Source organism: Leptonychotes weddellii, chromosome 9 (assembly GCF_054177405.1).
Source record: "Leptonychotes weddellii isolate Sample4059 chromosome 9, ASM5417740v2, whole genome shotgun sequence".
Lineage (NCBI taxonomy): Eukaryota > Metazoa > Chordata > Mammalia > Carnivora > Phocidae > Leptonychotes > Leptonychotes weddellii.
The window spans coordinates 30,200,859-30,222,126 of NC_138377.1; the positions used below are offsets into that span (position 1 = coordinate 30,200,859).

Consider the following 21,268-nt stretch of genomic DNA (forward strand, 5'->3'; position numbering starts at 1 on the left):
ATACGGGAATACTATTGACTTTATAGCTGAATACTCAGAGACATGTGGCAAAAATAGTAGACACTAATCAAGACTGAAACATGCTATTAATTAATATAATGAAGTATTTTATTCATCCTAATTTTCTGCCCCTTGGCGTACCTTTTATCTTCACACTAATAGCATCTGGTATGAATTAAAAAGCCCCTAATCACGAATTTCAAGGGTCTCCTTATTAACCACAAAACATCATGGGTGTGTGTGGGTGGGTGGGTATGCCTTTCCAAAGGTCTCTTCATATGTGATAGATGACAGTGTTTCCTCCTTTATTCCCTTTAAATATTCTATTATATTTACTTGTCTACAACCCTGGCCCCAAATTACTTCTATGTGAATATAAAAACAAACAAAAACAGTGGCACCTGAAATCTAGAGGTATCTGAAAAATGATTCTACTCTACTTCATCCTACTCTAACCTGCTTTGTTATTTTCTCAGAATTTCCCTCATGAAGTAGTTTGTTTTGCTTATGAAAGAGAACAAGACAATGAGATTTTATTTGAAGCAAAGCCAAGTTTTAATAACTCATGCCAATTTTAAGGAAAGCTTCCCTAATATATCAAAATTCTTATAATTTATAATACTAATATTATTTATTTGAAATTAAATTCCCACATCACCCTTTTCTTTTAATAAGGTTCTAAAAATTTTTTAAAAGATTGTATTATTTGTGAGAGCACATGCACACGAGAGAACACGAGTGGGATAAGGGGCAGAGGGACAAGCCGACTCCCCGCCTGGTGAGCAGGGAGCCCGATGCGGGGCCCAATCCCAGGACCCTAGGATCATGACCTTAGCCGAAGGCAGATGCTTAACAGACTGAGCCACCCAGGCACCCCTTTTAATAAGATTTTGACTGCTTTTAAACAAGCAAGTTCAGTTCATCCTTTCAGAATATTTTCTATCAATTCCATCCCTGCACTTTTATTATTAAACAGTACCTAATTTATAAATCCTTTCATTAAAAAACCACTACCCTCAAATAAATAAAATCTTAAAAAAAAAAAAAAAACACGACCCAAAGTATCCCACCTTCCAATCATATTTTCAATTCTTAAAATAGTATTTTCTCTACTCACAGATAAATGATGATGTATCACTGGAAACTGATGGCTTCCTCTTAAAGAAAGAAATTAGTTGTCGCATCCTTCCCTCATTTAAAACAAGGTGGCTGTTTCTGGCTGTGAAAAGGCTGAGCAGTTGCCTCTGGCATGTGTTTATTAATTAAAATACTGGCAGGGAGACACAACTTTAAGGGAGTACTTCTGTTGTAGTTTGATGTGTTAGCAAATTATGTACAGGAAAAAAATGTTTGGTATAAAGCTATTACACTTCATTTTAAAATGAAAACTTAAAACTCAGTATATCCAAAAATGAAGCTTTGACTGGCAATAACAACTCTATAACTTCCACTAACTTATCATGTTTTCTATAATTAACACATTTGTGTTGAGTCTATCAGCAATAAACCTATTACTTATTTCTCAAAGTATTAAGTATTCTATTCAAAAATTGAATTACAGGTACCTCTTACATTTTTTAAAAAAAGATTTATTTGTGAGACGGAGAGAGCACATGAGTGGGAGGGGCAGAGGGAAAGGGAGAGAGAATCTCAAGCAGGCTCCATGCTGAGCGTGGAGCCCGATGGGGGACTTGATCTCACAACCCTGAGATCATGACCTAAACTGAAACTGAGAGTCAGACTCTTAACCAACTGTGCCACCAGGTGCCCCTGGTACTACATTTTGAACTACTTTAAAACAAAATATGTGCAACAGCCTTAAATTCAAGGACTGCACAAAGGTATTTTTGAAAACCACAGTGGACTGCAAGCTGGAAGAAAATACAGCTGTCCTTTAATCTACACTTGCAGAAAAGTTAGGCAAGCAACATATAAACAGAAATAGGAAAAACCAAAAAATTTGAGAGAAATGGTCTCCAATCTTCTGTGCTTAGGGAAAAAAAAAAGTTTCACTAAAGTGAATCTGGCTTAAGCTGTATTTGTTTCTTTACTGAGAGTACATGAATATTATCTATTAGATAGATTTTTCTGCCTGATCTAAGTAGAGCAAATGGACAAATACATTAATCTTAATTTAAAAATTTAAAAATTTAAAAGAAAAAAGGAATAATCAATCCAGGCTTAGGCTGGATATATTACAATGTAATCATTCTCCAAGTCAGAGAGAATATTTACAAGAATATTTTAATAAAAAACAATGGAGGGGTGCCTGGGTGGCTCAGTTGGTTCAGTGTCTGCCTTCCTCAGGTCATGATCCCAGGGTCCTGGGATCGAGCCCTGCATCGGGCTCCCTGCTCAGTGGAGAGCCTGCTTTACCTTCTCCCTCTGCCCCTCCCATCCTGTTCGTGTTCCCTATCTCAAGTAAATTAAAAAAAACAAAGGAGTGGTGGGAGATGAGGGCCAGTAAGAGGCAATCGGGAATTAAATATTTTTACTCTAACAAAACTCTTTGGAAAAAAGAGCATAAAATTCTTTCAGGTAAATGTATTTTGAAAATATGTATTTTTTCTGTTTTCACTATAGTTTTTTGTTTTTTTTTTTAAAGGAGACAAAGTTTATTGAATACACTGCGAGAGAGCGGTGGGCAGGACAGCAAGGGAGATGTTGTCTGCCTGTTTTCACTATAATTAAAATACCTGAAGGCATTTACCAGACTTCACTATCACTGCACACATCTGATTTTTTAAAACACAGAGAAGCATGCATGTTGCTTTCTGTCAAGAAATGTGGTTCCTTAATAAATTTATAACAAAGAAGATGATGTGAACTAGTAGAAACTGTTTCAGACTTAGAACATAGAGACTTTGTGAGGAACAAATCTAGTATATATGGTATCTTTGGGAAAATTACCTTGCTACTACTCCTGGTAGCAAGAGTTCTGATCCAGTGAGTGAAGAGCACACTGGACATCATTCTTTACTCAAACTCTTTGGAGTACACCAACTGCATACCTAGATCAAGCAAATTCAGACTTGGCTCTACCACTTATTAGCCTGGAATCTTAAACAGTGAGTTAACTCAATTTCAATTTCTTTATTTCCAAAATGGAGATTATAAAGTCCTGTTAATAGAATTATTGTGGATATTACATAGGATGGTATGAGTACAGAGCTCAATAGACACTTAAATGAATGGAAGAACAACAACAATGAAAACTCTCTCCTTCCATAGAAAAGTGGAAGTAAAAAAAGAAAAAAAAAAGTGGAAGTAGCTCTATTTTCACATCTATAAATAATAAATGCCAATAAATAGAATACTTAATTTGAGTTAGCCTGGTTTTAAGGGAATGCAGATTAATGTATACCCATAACACCAGTTCACAGATTATTCGTGTGTGTGTGTGTGTGTGTGTGTGTGTAGGAAGGGAAGGAAGTACGTTCAATGATCAAATATTCTAAGTTTGGAAACATATATTTGACATCAATCTCCCTTGCAGATTCATAATGCATATTAGCACTCTAAAGGATCTAAAGTCCTGTAATAGAGGTTTAACTTATTTAACCCACTGTTCTCAAAATGTATTTGGTCACAGATTTCTTTTTTGTTTACATCTACTAATAACTCATGGCGCTGTTTTGTTTTTGTTTTTGTTTTTTTCACAGAATGGAGTTTGGTAGTTTTGAGCCATGTTTTATGTGTATGATGCCATAGGAACAGCTCCACTTCTTATTGGCAGTCATTAATTAAAGAAAATCAAATAGATTATAAGTTACAGATAATAATTTCATTACAATTTTACAAACTTCAAGGAAATCAAATTCAAAACCTGAAAACTGCTTTTCAGTAATTTTGATATAAAAGTTTGAGTTTGAAATAAAAGGTGAATTTCAAGGCTATAAATGTTAGCCCACATATAGAAATTTTTAATTCAAAGATTGTATCTAAAAACCATGTAGTGACTGAACATTTTAGCCCTATGCTTTAGCTCTATGTGACTAAAAGTAAACAATGATGGTTGGTTATATGGCCTTTGCATGAAAAGAACTTATCTTGGTCTGAATTCAAATTGCTATTACTTACATTCTATTATACTCCTCTTCCTTCCTGTACACATTTATGTTAAGGCAAGAGAAACAAAAGTATTTTCTATTTTCTATTATACTGCTGTATTTACTTACCTAGTATTTTCACAGCATAATGAGGACTTTCTAAGACAATTCCTTCCTCGGTATCAAATATAGGGTTATCTATTCCAGTCTTTGGAGGAATTTGGGCTAGTTTCTTAAGTCTCATGGAAGAATTAAGGTCAAGTTCTTGTTTTTTCCCTTCTTCTTCTCGCCTACGCCTCATGTCTTCCTGTTGTTGCCGAATACGCTCCAACTGTGCACTTCGACGTACTGGCATCAGCCTGGTGCCCAAATCTCCGGGGCAGTCAACAGCCATCTCTCGATGCTTCTGATGTTCCTCTGGTGATGCAAGATCAACATTTTTTACTTCGCTGTCTGATTCCTCAGTAACATGCCCATTCATATGGGATGTTGTCATGGTTATCTATAAAAACCTGTACCACTTTTTATAAATCAATTTCTCCTATAAAGCCAATCTCTTGATTCTGTAGTATAAAATCCATGTTACTTCAAAAAAAACAAAAAAACAAAAAACTTCTCACATCACATAATAATGCTATGAAATGTATCCATGAAGGAAATCTAAGGGGAAAGATGGGGAAAAAAAGTGTAAGAATTACAACATAAAAGTAGATTTTACACAGCCCACTTCCAATCTATACACAATATAGTATCTCGTAAGTGTACAACATTATTTGGCTATATAGGTTAAGTACTTTCCTTTCATTTTACAGATAATGCTGAGAAAATCAAGGTATTAAAAAAAAATCCCCTCCCAAGAATTTGAAGCATACTGTTTAATTCTATAGCTGAGAAAAATCAATGTATCAGAAAGTTTAGCAAAGTGGGAAAGTAATAAAGTTTTAGGTCTAGTCTGGTAGAGAATAGGTGCTTAAGGTTTAAAGATGTTTTGATCATCTTTGTAGAGTCTCAACACAGTACTTTACACTCAATTTACAAGAGAATGAAATAACTTCTTAGTTAACTGCTAAAGAAATGGGCATACAGCAAGCCATGTTGGTGTCTCACTTGAGATTAAGGCAGTATTGTGGGGGACAATTCACTTTTAGGAGTTTATGAGATGCAGGAGATACCTAATGAAAAAGAAACTTTAATTAGCAGCTAAGGCATCTATAGGATAAAATCACATTAAGTGAGAAAAAGACTATGTGGGTTATCAGTCCTTATAACCAGTCACAATAAAAAAAGAATTAAGAGTTAATTCTTTATGAGGACTCATTCAGAGAATATGGTTGATCTGCTACTACCCAAAAATGTTAAAGTCACACTGCACAGCAAATAAGAATATACTGGACTTAGAGACCAGAAACTGAATTTTAATGCTGCCGCTGCCACTTCTTCTGGTTTTATGATTTAAGACTAGTCAGTTTCTCTCTCTGAACCTCGGCTTTTTTTTCTTAAATGATTTTCTTTTTTTTTAAGATTTTATTTATTTTTTGACAGAGAGAGACAGCAAAAGAGGGAACATAAGCAGGGGGAGTGGGAGAGGGACAAGCAGGCTTCCCGCTGAGCAGGGAGCCCGATGCGGGGCTCCATCCCAGGACCCTGAGATCATGACCTGAGCCGAAGGCAGACGCTTAACGACTGAGCCACCCAGGCACCTCTGAACCTTGGATTTCTTTGGAAAATTTACTCATAGGCTTGTTCTGAGTTTTAAGTGAGATATCATATGCAAGTTTTAAAACTAAAAAATACATATATGCATATTAATTCTTAGCATTAATTTGATTCTATTTTAAAAACCCATTAACTTCATTCTCCTATTTTAAAAATCCTTCAACATATTTTATTATTTCTTAGAAGATTTATTTATTTATTTTAGAGAGAAAGCATGCACAAACAGGGGGAAGGGCAGAGGGAAAGGGAGAGAAGCGGACTCCAGGCTGAGTGCACAGCCCCACTCGGGGCCAATCCCACAACCTCAAGACCACGACCCCAGCAGAAATCAAGAATCAGATGCCCAAATGACTGAGCCACCCAGGCTCCCTACTTCAACATATTTTAGACAAGAAAAATATTTTACTGGATGACACTGGCTTTTCATCTAGCCATTTCTTAGGTATAAGTAGGCAGACTGTTTATGTATGTGTGAACCCACACATTAAATCTAATTAGTCTTCTCTGTTCAGGACTTTAAAACTATTTACAATAATAAACCTACCACCTCCTTGAGTTGAGCATCACTTCAGTAAATAGGCTGGTTAGAGCATATGCCAACTCAGCAAAAGCTGAGTTTTCAAACAATACTCCTAAATGCCAGCCAACCTTCTCTCAAACATCTTGTCACAGACTTCCTAAACCCCACCTAGACTGAGAGGAAAATGACTAGACCAACAGGCAGGAAAACAGGTGCAAGCTACATAAGCCACTAGCATTACATTCTCACAAGAATTTTGGTAGACTTTTCTGTCTGATATCCAAATTTTAACTTCTCTCTTTATAACTATGTGACCTACACATAAATAACTTATTTATAATTGGATTGCCTTCTTTTTCAGTAAAATGAGAACTATTAGAATTATATTAGGCTGTTCTTAAGTTTTATATATTGATTATATGTAATGCAAATTCAGCTTATTTAATGTTCTCATTATAAGTAAGCAGAAATGTATGTGGGAATTACTGTAATCCTATGCTTAATTTTTATTTTAAAAACCTAGGAGTATAGGCGTGCCTGGGTGGCTCAGTTGGTTGAGCGTCTGCCTTCGGCTCAGGTCATGATCCCAGGGTCCTGGGACCGAGCTCTGCATTGGGCTCCTTGCTTGGCGGGGAGCCTGCTTCTCCCTCTCCATCTGCCTGCTGCTCCCCCTACTTATGCTCTCTCTCTGTGTGTCAAATAAATAAATAAAACCTTAAAAAAAAAAAAAAAACTTGGAGTATACATATGTCCAGAAAATTAAAACTCTCAACTTTTTCCAATTATATTTACTGGGGATTAAAAATCATATTTAATAATGAATAATGTACTTTTTACCTTATATGCTGGTCTATAAAAATATGATCTGAAATTAAAACTCTCAGCTTAAAAACTATAAGACTGTGTCCATAATTCATTATGACAGATCATGGGAGGGGAGAATTACAGCTCATGCAAAAGAGATGGGGCCAGGTGATCTGGGCCAAAGTTTTCATGCTTAGACTATTATCATGCTTGTCTTTCTGGATCTAGTCTTCTACTCTCAGAAGAATTTCTGCAACCTGATATTAATCTGCTTAAAATTCCATTTTGGTCATTTCCCTTGGAGTGTTCACAGTCTACTGGGAGAGACAGCAAAGAAAATGAATGATTATTCTTCCCAGTTGGTTCCTCCTCATTAGATTCTAAATTGAAGACAAGAGTCTGGTCTTATTTTTATACCCCCCAGTACTTAACACAATACATATCATATAGAGAATGCCCAGTGAGAATTTGTTCAACTAAGAATGTCAGAAATTCATACAGGATTGCACAGACCATAGACTCTGAAACTTAGTATGTGGTAAGGAGTCACAGCAAACACTCAAAACATAAGGATAAATTTCTTTGAGCAATATTTCAAAGAACAACTAAAAATTAGCCAGATAGAAGAGTCTGTTCCAGGCAGAGGGAATCACATGACCAATAAGAATGAAGAGTATGAAAATATAGCACTTTGAGAAAACAGAACAGAATGCAATAAGGCTGGATGGGACAGTGGGAGCACACCATACATGAATAACGATAAAAAGGCAAGCAGGGGGCCAGACTGACACAGTTTAAGAGCTAAGGACTTAGACCTTTATCTTAAAAGTAGTAAGAATTATTACAGGATTTAAAGCAGAGCTGACATGGTCGCATTCACTTCTAGAGGAATATCACTCTGGCAGAAGTGTGTAAGATTGACTGGCAATGAGACCAGTTTGAAGGCAACTGTAAGAAATGAGGTCCTGAACTAAGACAGTGAGGACAAAGACTGCCTTTGAAAAAAACATATAGGTTACAGAATTACTGGAACTTGGTGTCTGCCTTTCATATAGCAAAAAGAGGAGACTTGAGAAAAAGGAAGAGAAGGAAGTAGTAGTAGCAGCACTTAAACTTTAACATGTACTGAGCACTTAAGTGCTGGAGAATACTGCAAACACTTAACACAGTATTCACTCATTTAATCCTCATTACTACTCTAAAAGTAGTTCCAAATATGCCTGTTTTGTAGATGAGGAATGGGGGCTGAAGCAGGTCTTGAAGATAGAATGGAAAAATAAGCAAGAGGCCATATGAACAAAAGGCAGGAAGGTAAAAGGTGTGGGAAAAGTACAAATAAGGCTAGTTGAACTAAGGCAGTCAGCTTGTACAAGAGAAGAGCAGCTAGAAAGTTTGATTGGGTCCAACTTACAAAAGGTCTTAAACATAAGTCCCTAATTCTCAAGACAGTAAGAAAGTCATCAAAGATTTAGAAAAGAAGAGTGATTTGTACATAAATGTAACTGAGCATTTACTCTTGGCTAGGTACTACGGTTATAGAGACAGGATCCCTGCCCATTAGCTTATCTACCAAAATGTCCTACAGGGATCTAGAAATTAACGTGTCCAGAGTTAAACTCATTATTTCCCTTTAATCCCCTCATATTTCTCCTTAATCTTCTTCCTCCACTCTCAGTTCTAATTAATGCCATTATACTTACTCAGTTACCCAAGACAGCATAATATTTAAGAGAACAGGCTCCAGAATCAGACTGCCTAGGATCTAATCCTTGCCCCCTCTCGTTTTAAAAGTCTCAGTTGAAATACATCCTCCTCCAGATTTCCATGACTCCCCAAACTGGTTATGTGCCTGCTCTGAAATCCCACAGCCCCTGTCACATCTCTGATCAAACCAGACTACAGCTATTTGTATCTCTGTCTGCCCGCCCCATCAGACTAGAAGCCTTTAAAGGTCAGGAACCATACTGACTCATCTCTGGATCCATGATACTGTCCAGCAGAGGGACCAAGCAAACAGGGAGGCTTCAGAATAAGAACCTAGGCAGTGTGACTCCCGGACCAGTATCTTTGGGTTACTAGATGGATGGCAAATATCCTTAAGATGGAAAATACAGGAGAAGAACAATTAGATAAAAGAAGACAGAAACTGAAGGATAATATGGGTTTAGTTTCAGACACATTAATTTGAAGGTGACTACAGGTCATATGGGTAAATGATCTACACCTATTAAGCAGGGATCTATCTTATTCATCTCTATAGCCCTGATATCTAGCAAGGGACAAATGCTTAATTAAGCATATGAGTAAAATCGCTCCTATGTTCAAATACCTCTAATGGCTTTCATATTGCTTAGAGAACAGTCCCAACTCACAATGTAAATCCAAACTTTCTATTTCCAACACAAACTTTCTAAGTTTGCTTCCTCATTTGTGCCTATCGCAAAACTTTTTTCTTCCTGCCCAAGTACCTTATGAAATAAGAAATATAAACTGCTTCTCCTTTCATCTTCTGACTTCAAGATCTATCACAAGTCCCCATTTCCTTCAAGAAATCTTCCCAGACCGCCTTGGTTAAATAATGATCTCACCAAACAACACTCCAAAAGACTTTATAATGGTCACAAGTTAATTCATGAGGGCCATAAAAGATTCAAAAGTCCTTCCAGAATCAAAGAAACATTATGCTATGTCCTATAGTTCTAGCATCGAAATCATTGTAATTCTTAAACAGGCAAACCATGAATACTCTAGCTCACATATGTAGTCAATACATATCAATAAAATGTGGCAATCTGAAGGAATTATACTCTCCCTCTCCAAAACACACACACACACACATGCATGCAAGCAAAAGAAAGAGAAAAAGAAGAAAGTCTTTTGACAATTCAGAAGCTGGTAAATAACTAGAGAATTACCTCCTTATGTGTAAATAAAAGACTGCCTTATGCAGATAATATAGTTACAGGTTCCTGGCCCTAAGAGTATTCTATTCCTCTCTTCTCAACCTTCTAATTATAAGTTGTTTTTAAAATGCCTCAAAAGCCCACATTTCACATCCTCATCAGAGTCCCAGCTCATACCCCCACCCAAGAAAAAAATAAAAATAAAAAAGAAGTCAAAACTCTTTACATAGGCCAAAAAACAAGAAAATGAATTTTCAGGTTGGCAGGCCAAAGCTGTTTCAGTGCTAGCTTCAAACCAGTTGGGGAGAAAGAGCTTTGCTTATGTGAGTTGGCTATAGGAGAAGGGGGTAAAGGGAAGCTAAATAAGCTTCAAATAATTAAAAAAGATTGAGACTGGGGGACCTGAAATAGCCTGAAGGATATAGGCCCACTGAAAACTCCACACCAAGAAACAGAACCATTTGTGTGACAGCTGGGGAACATGAAGATGGTCGTCTACACTAGTGTCCAGAACTCTGGATTTTTTTTTCAATTATCCTTCCTCCCCTTCTCCCACAAGCAATGCCTTTTGACTAGCAGCTGGGAAGTTTCATTTTAAGTGATCAGCATTCCTCTGACATTCTAAGAAGTTGGACTATTTGTTTCCATAGAAACAGCTTTGTCAGCTAACAGAAGATTCAGGCCAAGAATAGTGAAAAGAACTTACGTTATGCAAATTGTAAAGAACTTGTCTACTATCCTCTTAGTTTTTCTTCTCTGGTTTTTCACAGAACGCAGGTTTTCTTACTCTAAAAGAGAGGACAGACAATCAAGTGTAAAGGTCTGCAGTATTTTTTAGGGGGAAAGAGTGAGAGAGAAAGGTTAATTTAATATGATATCTAATTGTTTGCAGATGGCTAGGATTTCCTGGTATGAAGTAGTAAAAATGTAAATCCTCCCCCCCAATATTTAATGGACAGCAATTAAAATCAATGTGAATTACCTGAAATCAGTGAGGAGAAAGAAGTAAGCATAACTGGTAAGACCCTTTGCAGATTATTATTATTTTTTTTAAAGATTTTATTTATTCATTTGAGACACAGAGATAGAGAGAGAGAGAGAGAAAGCATGAGCAGGGAGAGAGGCAGAGGGAGAGGGAGAAGCAGGCTCCCTGCTGAGCAAGGAGCCCGATGTGGGGCTCGATCCCAGGACTCTGGGATCATGACCTGAGCCGAAGGCAGATGCTTAACCATCTGAGCCACCCAGGCGCCCTTGCAGATTATTTTTAATGACACCTTTTGACCTCTAATTTAAGGTTCAAATAAAAATGCAGTTTATATATTTTCTTTGTTTTAACTACAACTTCTGGACCAATTTTAAATATTATGAATAGCTTACGATGCTGAGAAAATGAGAAGTTAGGGATCTAAAAAGATAAAAAAGAATTTGACAGACAGGAACCATAGTTAATTCAGAGGGGGAAATTTTGATGCTACACTGGACCAAGACAGGAGAGGATCCTGCTGTCCTAATGGAGCTTATATTCCGGCAGAGTAACAGATAATACAGAGCAAACATGATAAGATGACTTCAGATAAAGAGCTAGAGAGAAAGTGAAACTAATATAATAAACAGTGATGTTTGGAAGGGACAGCATTAGATAAGAAGGCCAGGGAAGGCCTATTTTAGGAGGTGATATTTGCACTGAGACCTAAATGAAAAAAAAAAAAAAAAGAGTCAGCTGTGGGAAGGTCCAGAAATAAAGGGTTCCAGGTTGAGGGAACAGAAAGTACATTTCTATACAGATATCACCAGGAATCTCAATTTCAGTATATCCCAAACTGACCTCAACTTCTTCCCTACTGTTAATTATACCACTATCTCCAAGATCTTAATCTTTTTCAAGCTCTATTATCTAGTCAGTTGCTAAGATCTGTGGATTATACAAAGTTTTTAGAATCCACTGAAGGGTGGCAAAATAAGCCACCCCAAAATATCCCACTAGAAAATCATGTTCAGAAAATGAAAAGGCATGCTAAAAAAAAAGGGAGAAATATTTGCAAATAATTATGTCCACTATAAACACTTACAACTCATTAAGTAAAAAAATCCAGTTTTTAAAAACAGAGCAAGAGATTTGACCACTTCACCAAAGAAGATATACAAGTAGCAGAAATGAACATTTGGAAAGATACTCAAAATAATTTTTTTAAAAAGATCTTATTTATTTATTTGACAGAGACACAGCGAGAAAGGGAACACAAGCAGGGGGAGTGGGAGGAGAAGCAGGCTTCCTGCCAAACAGGGAGCCCGATGCAGGGCTCCATCCCAGGATCCTGGGATCATGACCTGATCCAAAGGCAGACTCTTTAACGACTGAGCCACCCAGGCGCCCCAATAATTCATTTTTTTAAAAAACTTTTATTTATTTGAGAGAGAGAGAGAATGAGAGAGCAAGAGCGGGGAGGAGGGACAGAGGGAGAGGGAGAAGCAGACTCCCCACTGAGCAGGGAGCCTGACATGGGGCTCCATCCCAGGACCCTGGAATCATGACCTGAGCTGAAGATAGATGCTTAACCGACTGAGCCACTCAGGCACCCCGCAAAATAATTAATTTTTTAAAGACTAATGTACATTCATATACACTGTGTATTCAAAACAATTCATATATTCACATCATATTAAAAAATCCCCACAAAATGAAAGAATGGCCCATATACCATCTTCTCAAAGAAAAAACTTTAGCTATATCCAAAACTAAGTAAATACAAGTTAAAACTCAAATATTTTTGGGCTAGTCATACAAAGTATTTAGCTCAGAAGTTATTACTGACAACTTTTTTTTTTTAATTCAGTGAGAAAATGCTCCATTTGCTTATATCAAACACAAAGCTGAAGGTCTTTGGAGATATTCAAGACCACAAATTCACAGGAGGAATTGGTTAAAAGCCAAACAGTATCAAAGATATCAAATGGTTGGTTACTTGAACTCCTCCTTATCACCTTCAACAACTTGGTAATAAAAGATTAAATGAGTCCAAAAGGTTAGTCAAGTTTTTGAAAAGGTACTAGGACAAAAGGTAATTTATAACATTTTCAAACTGACCAGAAATGGATTTTTAAACATGTGGGATAAAATTACTTGTAATATGGCTTTCCAGTATATTGCTACCAATCAAGAATATATATGGCCTAGTTAAGAGAACAAGAACAATCTTGATAAGGAACAGAGCCAGTGTAAGAGATAGAAGATAAAGCCAGAGTTGACTGAATGCTAAGCTAAATTGTTTGAATTTTCTCCTGTAAGCAATGGGAAACTCTGGATTTGAGTTTTAAAAAAAGAACCAAAAATTGTCTTTTTAGAAAGTTAAATCTACACTGTAACCAGAGTTGACCAGGGGAAATGTAAGTAGAGTAGCCAAGAGAGATAATGTTTTAATACTTTATGCATGGGAGGATAAAGGAAGCAGCAGAAAGAAGGAAAAGGATAATTTCAAACAATGGTTATTACAAAGGATAACTTGACAGGATTTGGAGACCAGTAGCCAAATATAATTCTAAAACATTGAGCATGACAACTGAACCTGGAAGAAATTATGGGACCTTAAAATAGAAGAATTCAGAGAATAAGGTTTTCTCCTTGGGAGGGAGAGGGGGATGGGGAGAACTGGAAAGATGATAAATTCCATTTTAAAGGATAATTTTTGGCAGGCTAGGCAGGGAAACCAAAGAAATGAAAATTTGTAAGTAATTTACATATTCATAGCTTACATTTGTAAAGCTTTTCAGTTTCCATAATAAATTCAAGCACATTATCTCATCTGAACTCACTTCAGTTTCCCTGAAAGGTAAGCAGGTTGGAGATCCCCATTTTCCAGAAGATACGCAGACATTGCAAGTTAGGTCACAGAGCTACAAGTAATAGAACAGAAACTAAAATCCAGATCAGTGAACCCTTATGTGGATCCACAGTGCAATGTCAGTTATATCTCTGTAAGATGAAACCACCCTGTCTACATACTTCTTTCAAAAATCACATAATTACATCATTCTTTTACTTTTAAAATATGATTAGAGAGAATTCATCTTTTCTCTTCAACTGACTGCTTCATAAAATGACACAGTAATTAATTTCACTTATATATTAACAGACTACAAGTTTACTATAACACCAGACTCTGGCAGCATGGCACCTATTGCTCAAAGTTTCTAAATACTCAGCGAAGGAGAGGTAGTCAAGTGGAGAAATGATAGAAATGCATATAAATTTCTCCTCATTTGAAAACTGACACTAAGCTACAAACATTTCAGTTTCTAGTGACATTTTAAAAATGTTACTCTCTACTCTGTATTGCTGCAATTTCAGTATGTGCTGCCAAACTAAGCTACATGTCCTACCTTGACAAACTGTTTTTAATAATAAAATATTAATTTATACCTTGAAAAATGAATATCATAAAAATAAAACAGACTAGACAGACTAATCTTCTCAGATAAATTAGCTGTCCCTCGGGGTCAAATTTAAGTATTTCAAATTGTAACTGTAATATCCTTAAATATGTTAGTAATTAATTACCCCAACTAGCATCAATTCTCCCACTATAATATCTCACATATATCTCTAGCTTCTCATACTACCTTAAATCATATTCATATTATCTCTCATGAGTTTTTCTATGAACTTCAAGTCACCCCCATCTTGTTCTAGATCTAGTTGCCACTTACTTTGCACAGATGACCCTTGAATAACATGTGGGTTGAGAATTACTAACTACTAACAGCCTACTGCTGACAGGAAACCTTACTGATGATATAAACAGTTAACACATATTTTGTATGTTACATTTATCATATACTCTATCCTTACAATAAAGATAGAGAAAAGGAAATGTTACTAAGGAAATCAGAAGGAGAAGTAAATACATCTATAGGACTGTACTGTATTTATGGGGGGGGGGGGAAGAACCTGCATATAAGTGGACCCAGGCAGTTCTAACCTGTGTTGTCCAAGGGTCAACTGTACTGCTGAGTAACTTTTCCTAAAGCACACCTATTATCATGGGTGTCCCTTTTCAAAAGTTTTTGTTGCCTTTCCCTTTTCTTAAGCTACTATTTACCCCAGGTTTACTATGTACCATTCTTCCACTGTGCTAAGTACTTAGTGTGCATTATCTCATTTAACCCTCACAACAATCTCCTTGCTGAATTTTCTAACTTAGCTTAGTAAAGACACTGACCTGTCCAATGTAAAAAGCTAAATGGCACAGTTGGGTCTCAAACTGAATTGTTTGACTCCAGGGTACTTTAACAACTTCTGGAGAACCCATTTCAAGTTCCTTAGCCTGTCATTCAAATGGCTCCCCTTGATTAGTCCTAGAATACTTTCCCCATTTCTCCCTCCCTTATCTTCCGAATCAAACTACTTGCTATTTCCAGTACAAGCCCTGCAACTTCCCACCTCCACATCTTTGACATATTTGTTTCTTATTCCCAGAAAAAAAAAAAAAAAATCCTTCCTGTTCAATTCTTTACCTGTTAAAATTTCCCTCTACCATTAAGAGTGTTATGAAATCTTCCTTACTCCTGCCTGCTCCCATCCACAACCTACACTTCTACGGTACTTAATCTATGCCCCTGCTGTAGCATTTATTTATACATTTCCTTCTCTCCCTAAGTTATATTTCCCTTTTTAGTTAAATCACTAATATATCCCCATACATTCTGGTAGAAGACTCAATATACTCTTTAATGTATATATTCAAATAAATCAGGTAACCTATCAGTTTCTTCCTTTTTTTTTTTTTTTTAAGTTATATCCTTTCTGGAGTCCTCCATTCTCTAGCTCTAAGCTGGATATTTTCTTTGTGCCCAGATTCACTCATCCTTCTCCATTTGCTCCAGGTCTAAGAATGCTGACCTCCACAGACTGCATTACTTATATTTTCTTATCTTCTAGTTTCTGGTGGGCTTGGCTAGGGAGAAGTACCCACTGGGAGGGAGAAGAGAGGGTTGGGTTCTTTATCCCTCCAGCTTCCTCCTGTGATTTGGCAGAGGTTATGTTCCTCTAAGGCCACAGTTCCCACTAGGTGGCTCCTCTCCTAAGGTAGTAACTAGTCCCTTCCTTGCCCATTCAGGCCTAGGCTCAGGCATTCCGCTGTTGGTAACCCTGAGATGCTTCTTAGTTCCCTTATCTCAACCCACGCATATCCTTGTAAACAGTCCCTTCATTAAACTCTGTTCCATTGCTCAGGTTTATTTTGCCATTTGTTTTCTGCATGGGATCTGACAAAAGCATATTCCAATCTGAATTTATTCTCTAAATCATTTTCATTCATTCATCTTTATCCTAAGAAATTCTTCTCACCTCTTTCCTCTTCATCTATTCCCTTCTCCTTGAGAGATCTCTAAAAGCTTCCTAAGAAAGGGTACATGGGGGTAAATTTTTTAAGACCTTGATTTACTTGGTACCAGAGCAGATTACATCTTCTTTGAGTTATTCTTTTGCATCCTTGCCCCCAACCTTAATTCCTCACAGCTTCTCATGACTTCTAGGTCTGGCTTTTTGTTGGTCTCCCCAAGGAAGTATTTATAGTGAGAGTGACCCTTTTCTTCCAACTAGACTAGGAAGAAAAACAAGCAGCGTAAATGTGTAAAAATATTTACCCTGGTATAAGTGACCAATTGAGTGACCAATCATGCCCGTGTTGGAAACAACAAAGGAAAAGACATTATGTACTGCTGACTCTATAAACCAGTACAATGCTATGAAGGACAATTCTGCAGTCTACCAAAAATTTAAAATAAACCTTTGATATATCAGTTCTTTGTCTAGAAACCTATCCTATAAAGTATCTTTGAAACAATGTAAGGATGTTAATCTGTGTTTTCAACTATAAATTTAATAAAATCTAAACACAGATCAAGTATTTCCAATGAAAATTTATCATTCTAATTGAGATGTGCCATCAGTGTAAAATACACACGGGATTTCAAAGACTCCATATGGGAAAAATGTAACACATCTCAGTTATTTTTAATGTCTGTTGAGATGGTAATATTTTATACATTATGTTAAATAAAATATACTATTAAAATAAATTTCAACTGTTTCTTTTAAAATTTTTTAATGTGGCTGCTAGAGTTGAAGCTCTGTATGAGCTGACAGGGAACAAAAGCGAGTGAATAAAGATAGCTTCAGAATGGTGTTTATATATCATATCACTTTTACAAATGCACATAAAGGATGTTTATAAAGTTATTAACAAAAAAATCTAGAAGAATATGCACAATATTGTTTTTGCCTAGTATCTCTGAAAAAGCAAAGATAACAGACCTCTCAGGTTTTTTTACTTGCACTTATGTACTATTTGAATATCTTACAAAATGCTGACCAAAATAAATGTGTTGCTTTTATAATTTGGAGGAAAAACACAAAGATATTACCTTTTTGAAAGGAAAAAACCCCATAGAAACTTTAAATTACAACTACCGTCTTAAAGTCTATAAAAATTAGCAGCAGCAACAAAGGCCTTTCAAGAGTTCTGGAATCTTTTCACAAAAAGAAGTAATCAAAATGTTACCCCTACAGCCCTAAACAATTTCATAAACAATACAACAATAAAATAAGAATTCCTTAAAAAAAAATTCTTCTTTTTTTAAAGGTTTTATTTGAGAGAGAGAGCACAAGTAGGCAGAGCAGCAGGCAGAGGGAGAGGGAGAAGCAGGCTCTCGCTGAGCAGGGAGCCTGATGTGGGACTCGATCCCAGGACCCTGGGATCATGACCTGAGCCAAAGGCAGACGCTTAACCGACTGAGGCACCCAGGCGCCCCCCCTCCAAAAGAATTCTTAAATAAAGCACTTAAGCAATCATTAGGAGCATGACTCTTTCGTACCCAAGACTTCCTCTGCCACACAACAAATATATTACATCTTTAATTTAAAAATGAGAGGAAACCAGTTTACCAAAAGAAGAAGAGGAATAATAAGAAAAATTTCAAAAGGGACCACCTACACTTTAAAATATAAAAGTCACGTTCATAATTTTGATAGCATTGATTCTTTCATCATGTTAATAACGCACAATGACAAACTCAAAAAATCCCAATTAACCAGACTCACATGACTATTGCTTTGCTTTCTTGATACTCATTTCTATGCCTATTCTATATAGATTTTCTCCATCCCCTTTAATCTTGGGTGTCAATCCTTTAGTCAATTACTTTCCCTGAAACATATACCACGAGTTACAGGTCTGTAAAAACACATTGTAAGAATTCCAACTTTTGACCTCAAGTGATTTACAGCTTACTAGAGAAAAAAATATGCTCTAAAGGTCAGCAAATTAGTAGATGATTACCTCTACCTAGATGACTTATTGGTATGCAATTCAACAACTGGCCATAAAAAAAAATGAGAACAGTTTGCCTTGCCTACCTAATAACTATTTCTGAGTTACCAGAACAAGATTATTAAGCAAAATTGATAATAAATATTCATATCTATTGCTCTCTACAAATCAGACTAAAGAAGGGGCAATGGAGAGTATTTTCAGGACCAGAAGTAGGGTTGTATCATCAGAACAGGAAAGAAGAATCTAAGAAAGAAGACCGATGATACAAATGTCACCAAGTTTAGAATCCATTGAACTACCACTGATGGAGGGCATGAATAACGTTCTGACTCTGACCAGATAGTATCAGAAGGCAAGAAAACATAAAGGGAATATTATGCAACAAGAGAAATAAGAATAAAAGGTCAATTTTAAAGATTACTGTAAATCCTGGAGATAAAAAGGGTTATTAAAGTAAACTTTCATTCAATAATATAAGTACCCACTTGGTACAAAATCTTGGATAGTTGCCAACAAGAAAAAGATTGCTAAGGCAGAGTCTTTATCCTTAAGAAACTTAAAAATATAGTGTGGAAATCAGATAAGCAAATAAACAAAACCCCTATATACTGCAATGCTACTTGATAAGTGCTGTACTACAACTGCAGAAAATTCTACAAGAATTACCTGCAGAGTAAGAGCATCCTAAGAAAACTTGTATAAATGGGAAAGAATGTAAGAGACAGATATGAAAGGTGTCCATCACACAACAGGGGAAAAAAAGTAAACAAAATATTAAGACAAGCATATTGGTATTTGTAAAATTAGACAAATGCTTTATTTAAATATAAGACTTTAAATTATGGTAATGAAACCCAATTCTGTGAATGCCTATTTAAAAATGTGTAGTAAAAATGATCTAGTGAAAAACATTCTATAACAATTGAGTCAATAAGAGAAATTGATAAAACCAGGTAAAACTTGGGACGCCTGGGTGGCTCAGGCAGTTAAGCGTCTGCCTTCAGCTCAGTTCATGATCCCAGGGTCCTTCATCGAGTCCCGCATTGGGCTCCTTGCTCAGCCAGGAGCCTGCTTCTCCTTCTGCCTGCCACTTCCCACCCCCCACCTCTGCGCTTGTGCTCTCTCTGACAAATAAATAAAATCTTAAAAAAAAAAAAAGTAAAACTTGATCTCACTACATATGTAAGCTGTTTTTAAATAAGGCAACATTATTTCCCACTGACTTTCACTGTTATTTCAGAGATGAACAGAACATTATTTCAACAATTACAATTCTTCATCACTGACTCAGTCTATGACACCTGATTCACACAATTCCTATAAAATTGCTTAATCAGATTATTGATAATCACACAATCTACTCAAAATATATTAAAATATAATTTATTAAAATGCAGTTCACTGATATTCCATGTGAATGTCACAAAACAGGCTTGTATTCTACCTACCTTTTTTTTAAAGATTTTATTTATTTTTTAGAGAGCGAGCGAGAGAGAAACAGCATGAGAGGGGAGAGGGTCAGAGGGAGAAGCAGGCTCCCCGCTGAGCCGGGAGCCCGATGTGGGACTCGATCCCAGGACCCTAGGATCATGACCTGACCCGAAGGCAGACGCTTAACCATCTGAGCCACCCAGGCGCCCTTCTACCTACCTCTTATCTAACATTTATGGAGTGCTTAATACACACCAAGGCACTATGCTAACCTTTTTAAATTTTTTTTAAAGTAGGCTCTACACCCAGCATGGAGCCCAAGTCGGGGCGTGAACTCAAGACCCTGCGATCAAGACCTGAGCCGAGATCAAGTCAGATGCTTAATTAAGTCACCCAGGTGCCCCTATGCTAACCATTCTTGATATGGCATCTCAGTTAATCCTCAAAATAAGGCTCTGAAGGGGATCACAATATGCCACCCAAAATGTGACACTTTGACATAAGGATTTTTTTGAGCTAAAGGCAATTAAGAAACAGCAGATACAGCGGCGGGGGGAGAGGGAGAGGACTCTGGGCTCTCCCCTCACCCAGCTAAAAAGCAGGGCATAAATTTCCTTTTGTAAAGATAACAGAGAGAGAACTCTTAATCCTGGGCGGTTACTCTCATCAATGGAGAAGGCACCAGCTTAAATCTGTATAACAAACCTTACTAAATTTTATCTTTCATTAGTTTCCCCACATATTTACATTCCCACAATTTACATCTCCTAAAGGCCTAAACGTCTTTTCCTTTGTCTTGTCACTTCTCCACAATTTATTGCTCAGTCTCACTGTTTCTTTGGGTCAATTCTTTTCTATGAAGGTCTCAATATGCACAGTTAGTAATAGGTTATTTTTCCTGTTAATCTGTCTTTTGTTTCAGTGAACCTACGAGGACAGAAAGTCTTTTCCTCCTCTACATCCCTCTGAATCAGGCACTAATACAATCCCCATTCTACACATAAGGAGGCAGACTTTGATGAGTTAACATGCCCAGAGTCACACCCACGACAAGAAGGTATTGCAGCCTAAGTCTGACTCTATAGCCTGAGTACTTACTCCATGCAAAGACGGTAACTGCACCGTAATGCCTATCAGTAAAGACCCTAGGAAAAGCAAGAAAAAGCCATTAGCAAATTTATCTGTTTGTATCTATATCTTTACAGAGAAAGTTAATCAAGAACACGTGAAAGTTAGACACCCCCACCCCCATTAAACACACTTATGGCAGACATAGGATCAACGGAATTGTATTTTGAATCTCAAATTCTAACACATTACAGGGGGTGACTAGGTTAGAACAGTCTCTGGTATTAAGCTCACCAGCAAAGCTAAAGTTTAAACAAGTAAATGATGCTGAGCAAAATAAGTCAATCAAAGAAAGACATGTATCATATGATCTCACTGATATGAGGAATTCTTAATCTCAGGAAACAAACTGAGGGTTGCTGGAGTGGTGGGGGGTGGGAGGGATGG

General features: G+C 36.7%; 1 protein-coding gene across 6 annotated transcripts in view; it reads right to left on the minus strand.

Annotated features, from left to right (window-relative positions):
* PALS1 (protein associated with LIN7 1, MAGUK p55 family member) overlaps nt 1-21,268 on the minus strand; it is a 73,662-nt gene that overhangs the window by 45,833 nt on the left and 6,561 nt on the right. For 2 of the 6 annotated variants that reach the window (XM_031029525.2, XM_006734639.3), the window contains exons 2-3: nt 10,699-10,780; nt 4,179-4,709 (exon numbers count right to left, since the gene is read on the minus strand). In XM_031029525.2, the coding sequence (XP_030885385.1) occupies nt 4,179-4,545 (367 nt within the window). In that variant the 5' untranslated portion in view covers nt 4,546-4,709; nt 10,699-10,780. Of the gene's footprint in view, nt 1-4,178; nt 4,710-10,698; nt 10,781-20,851; nt 20,870-21,268 lie in introns of those variants that run through there. The other 4 variants (XM_081829422.1, XM_031029528.2, XM_031029526.2 and 1 more) reach the window with 3 other exon arrangements.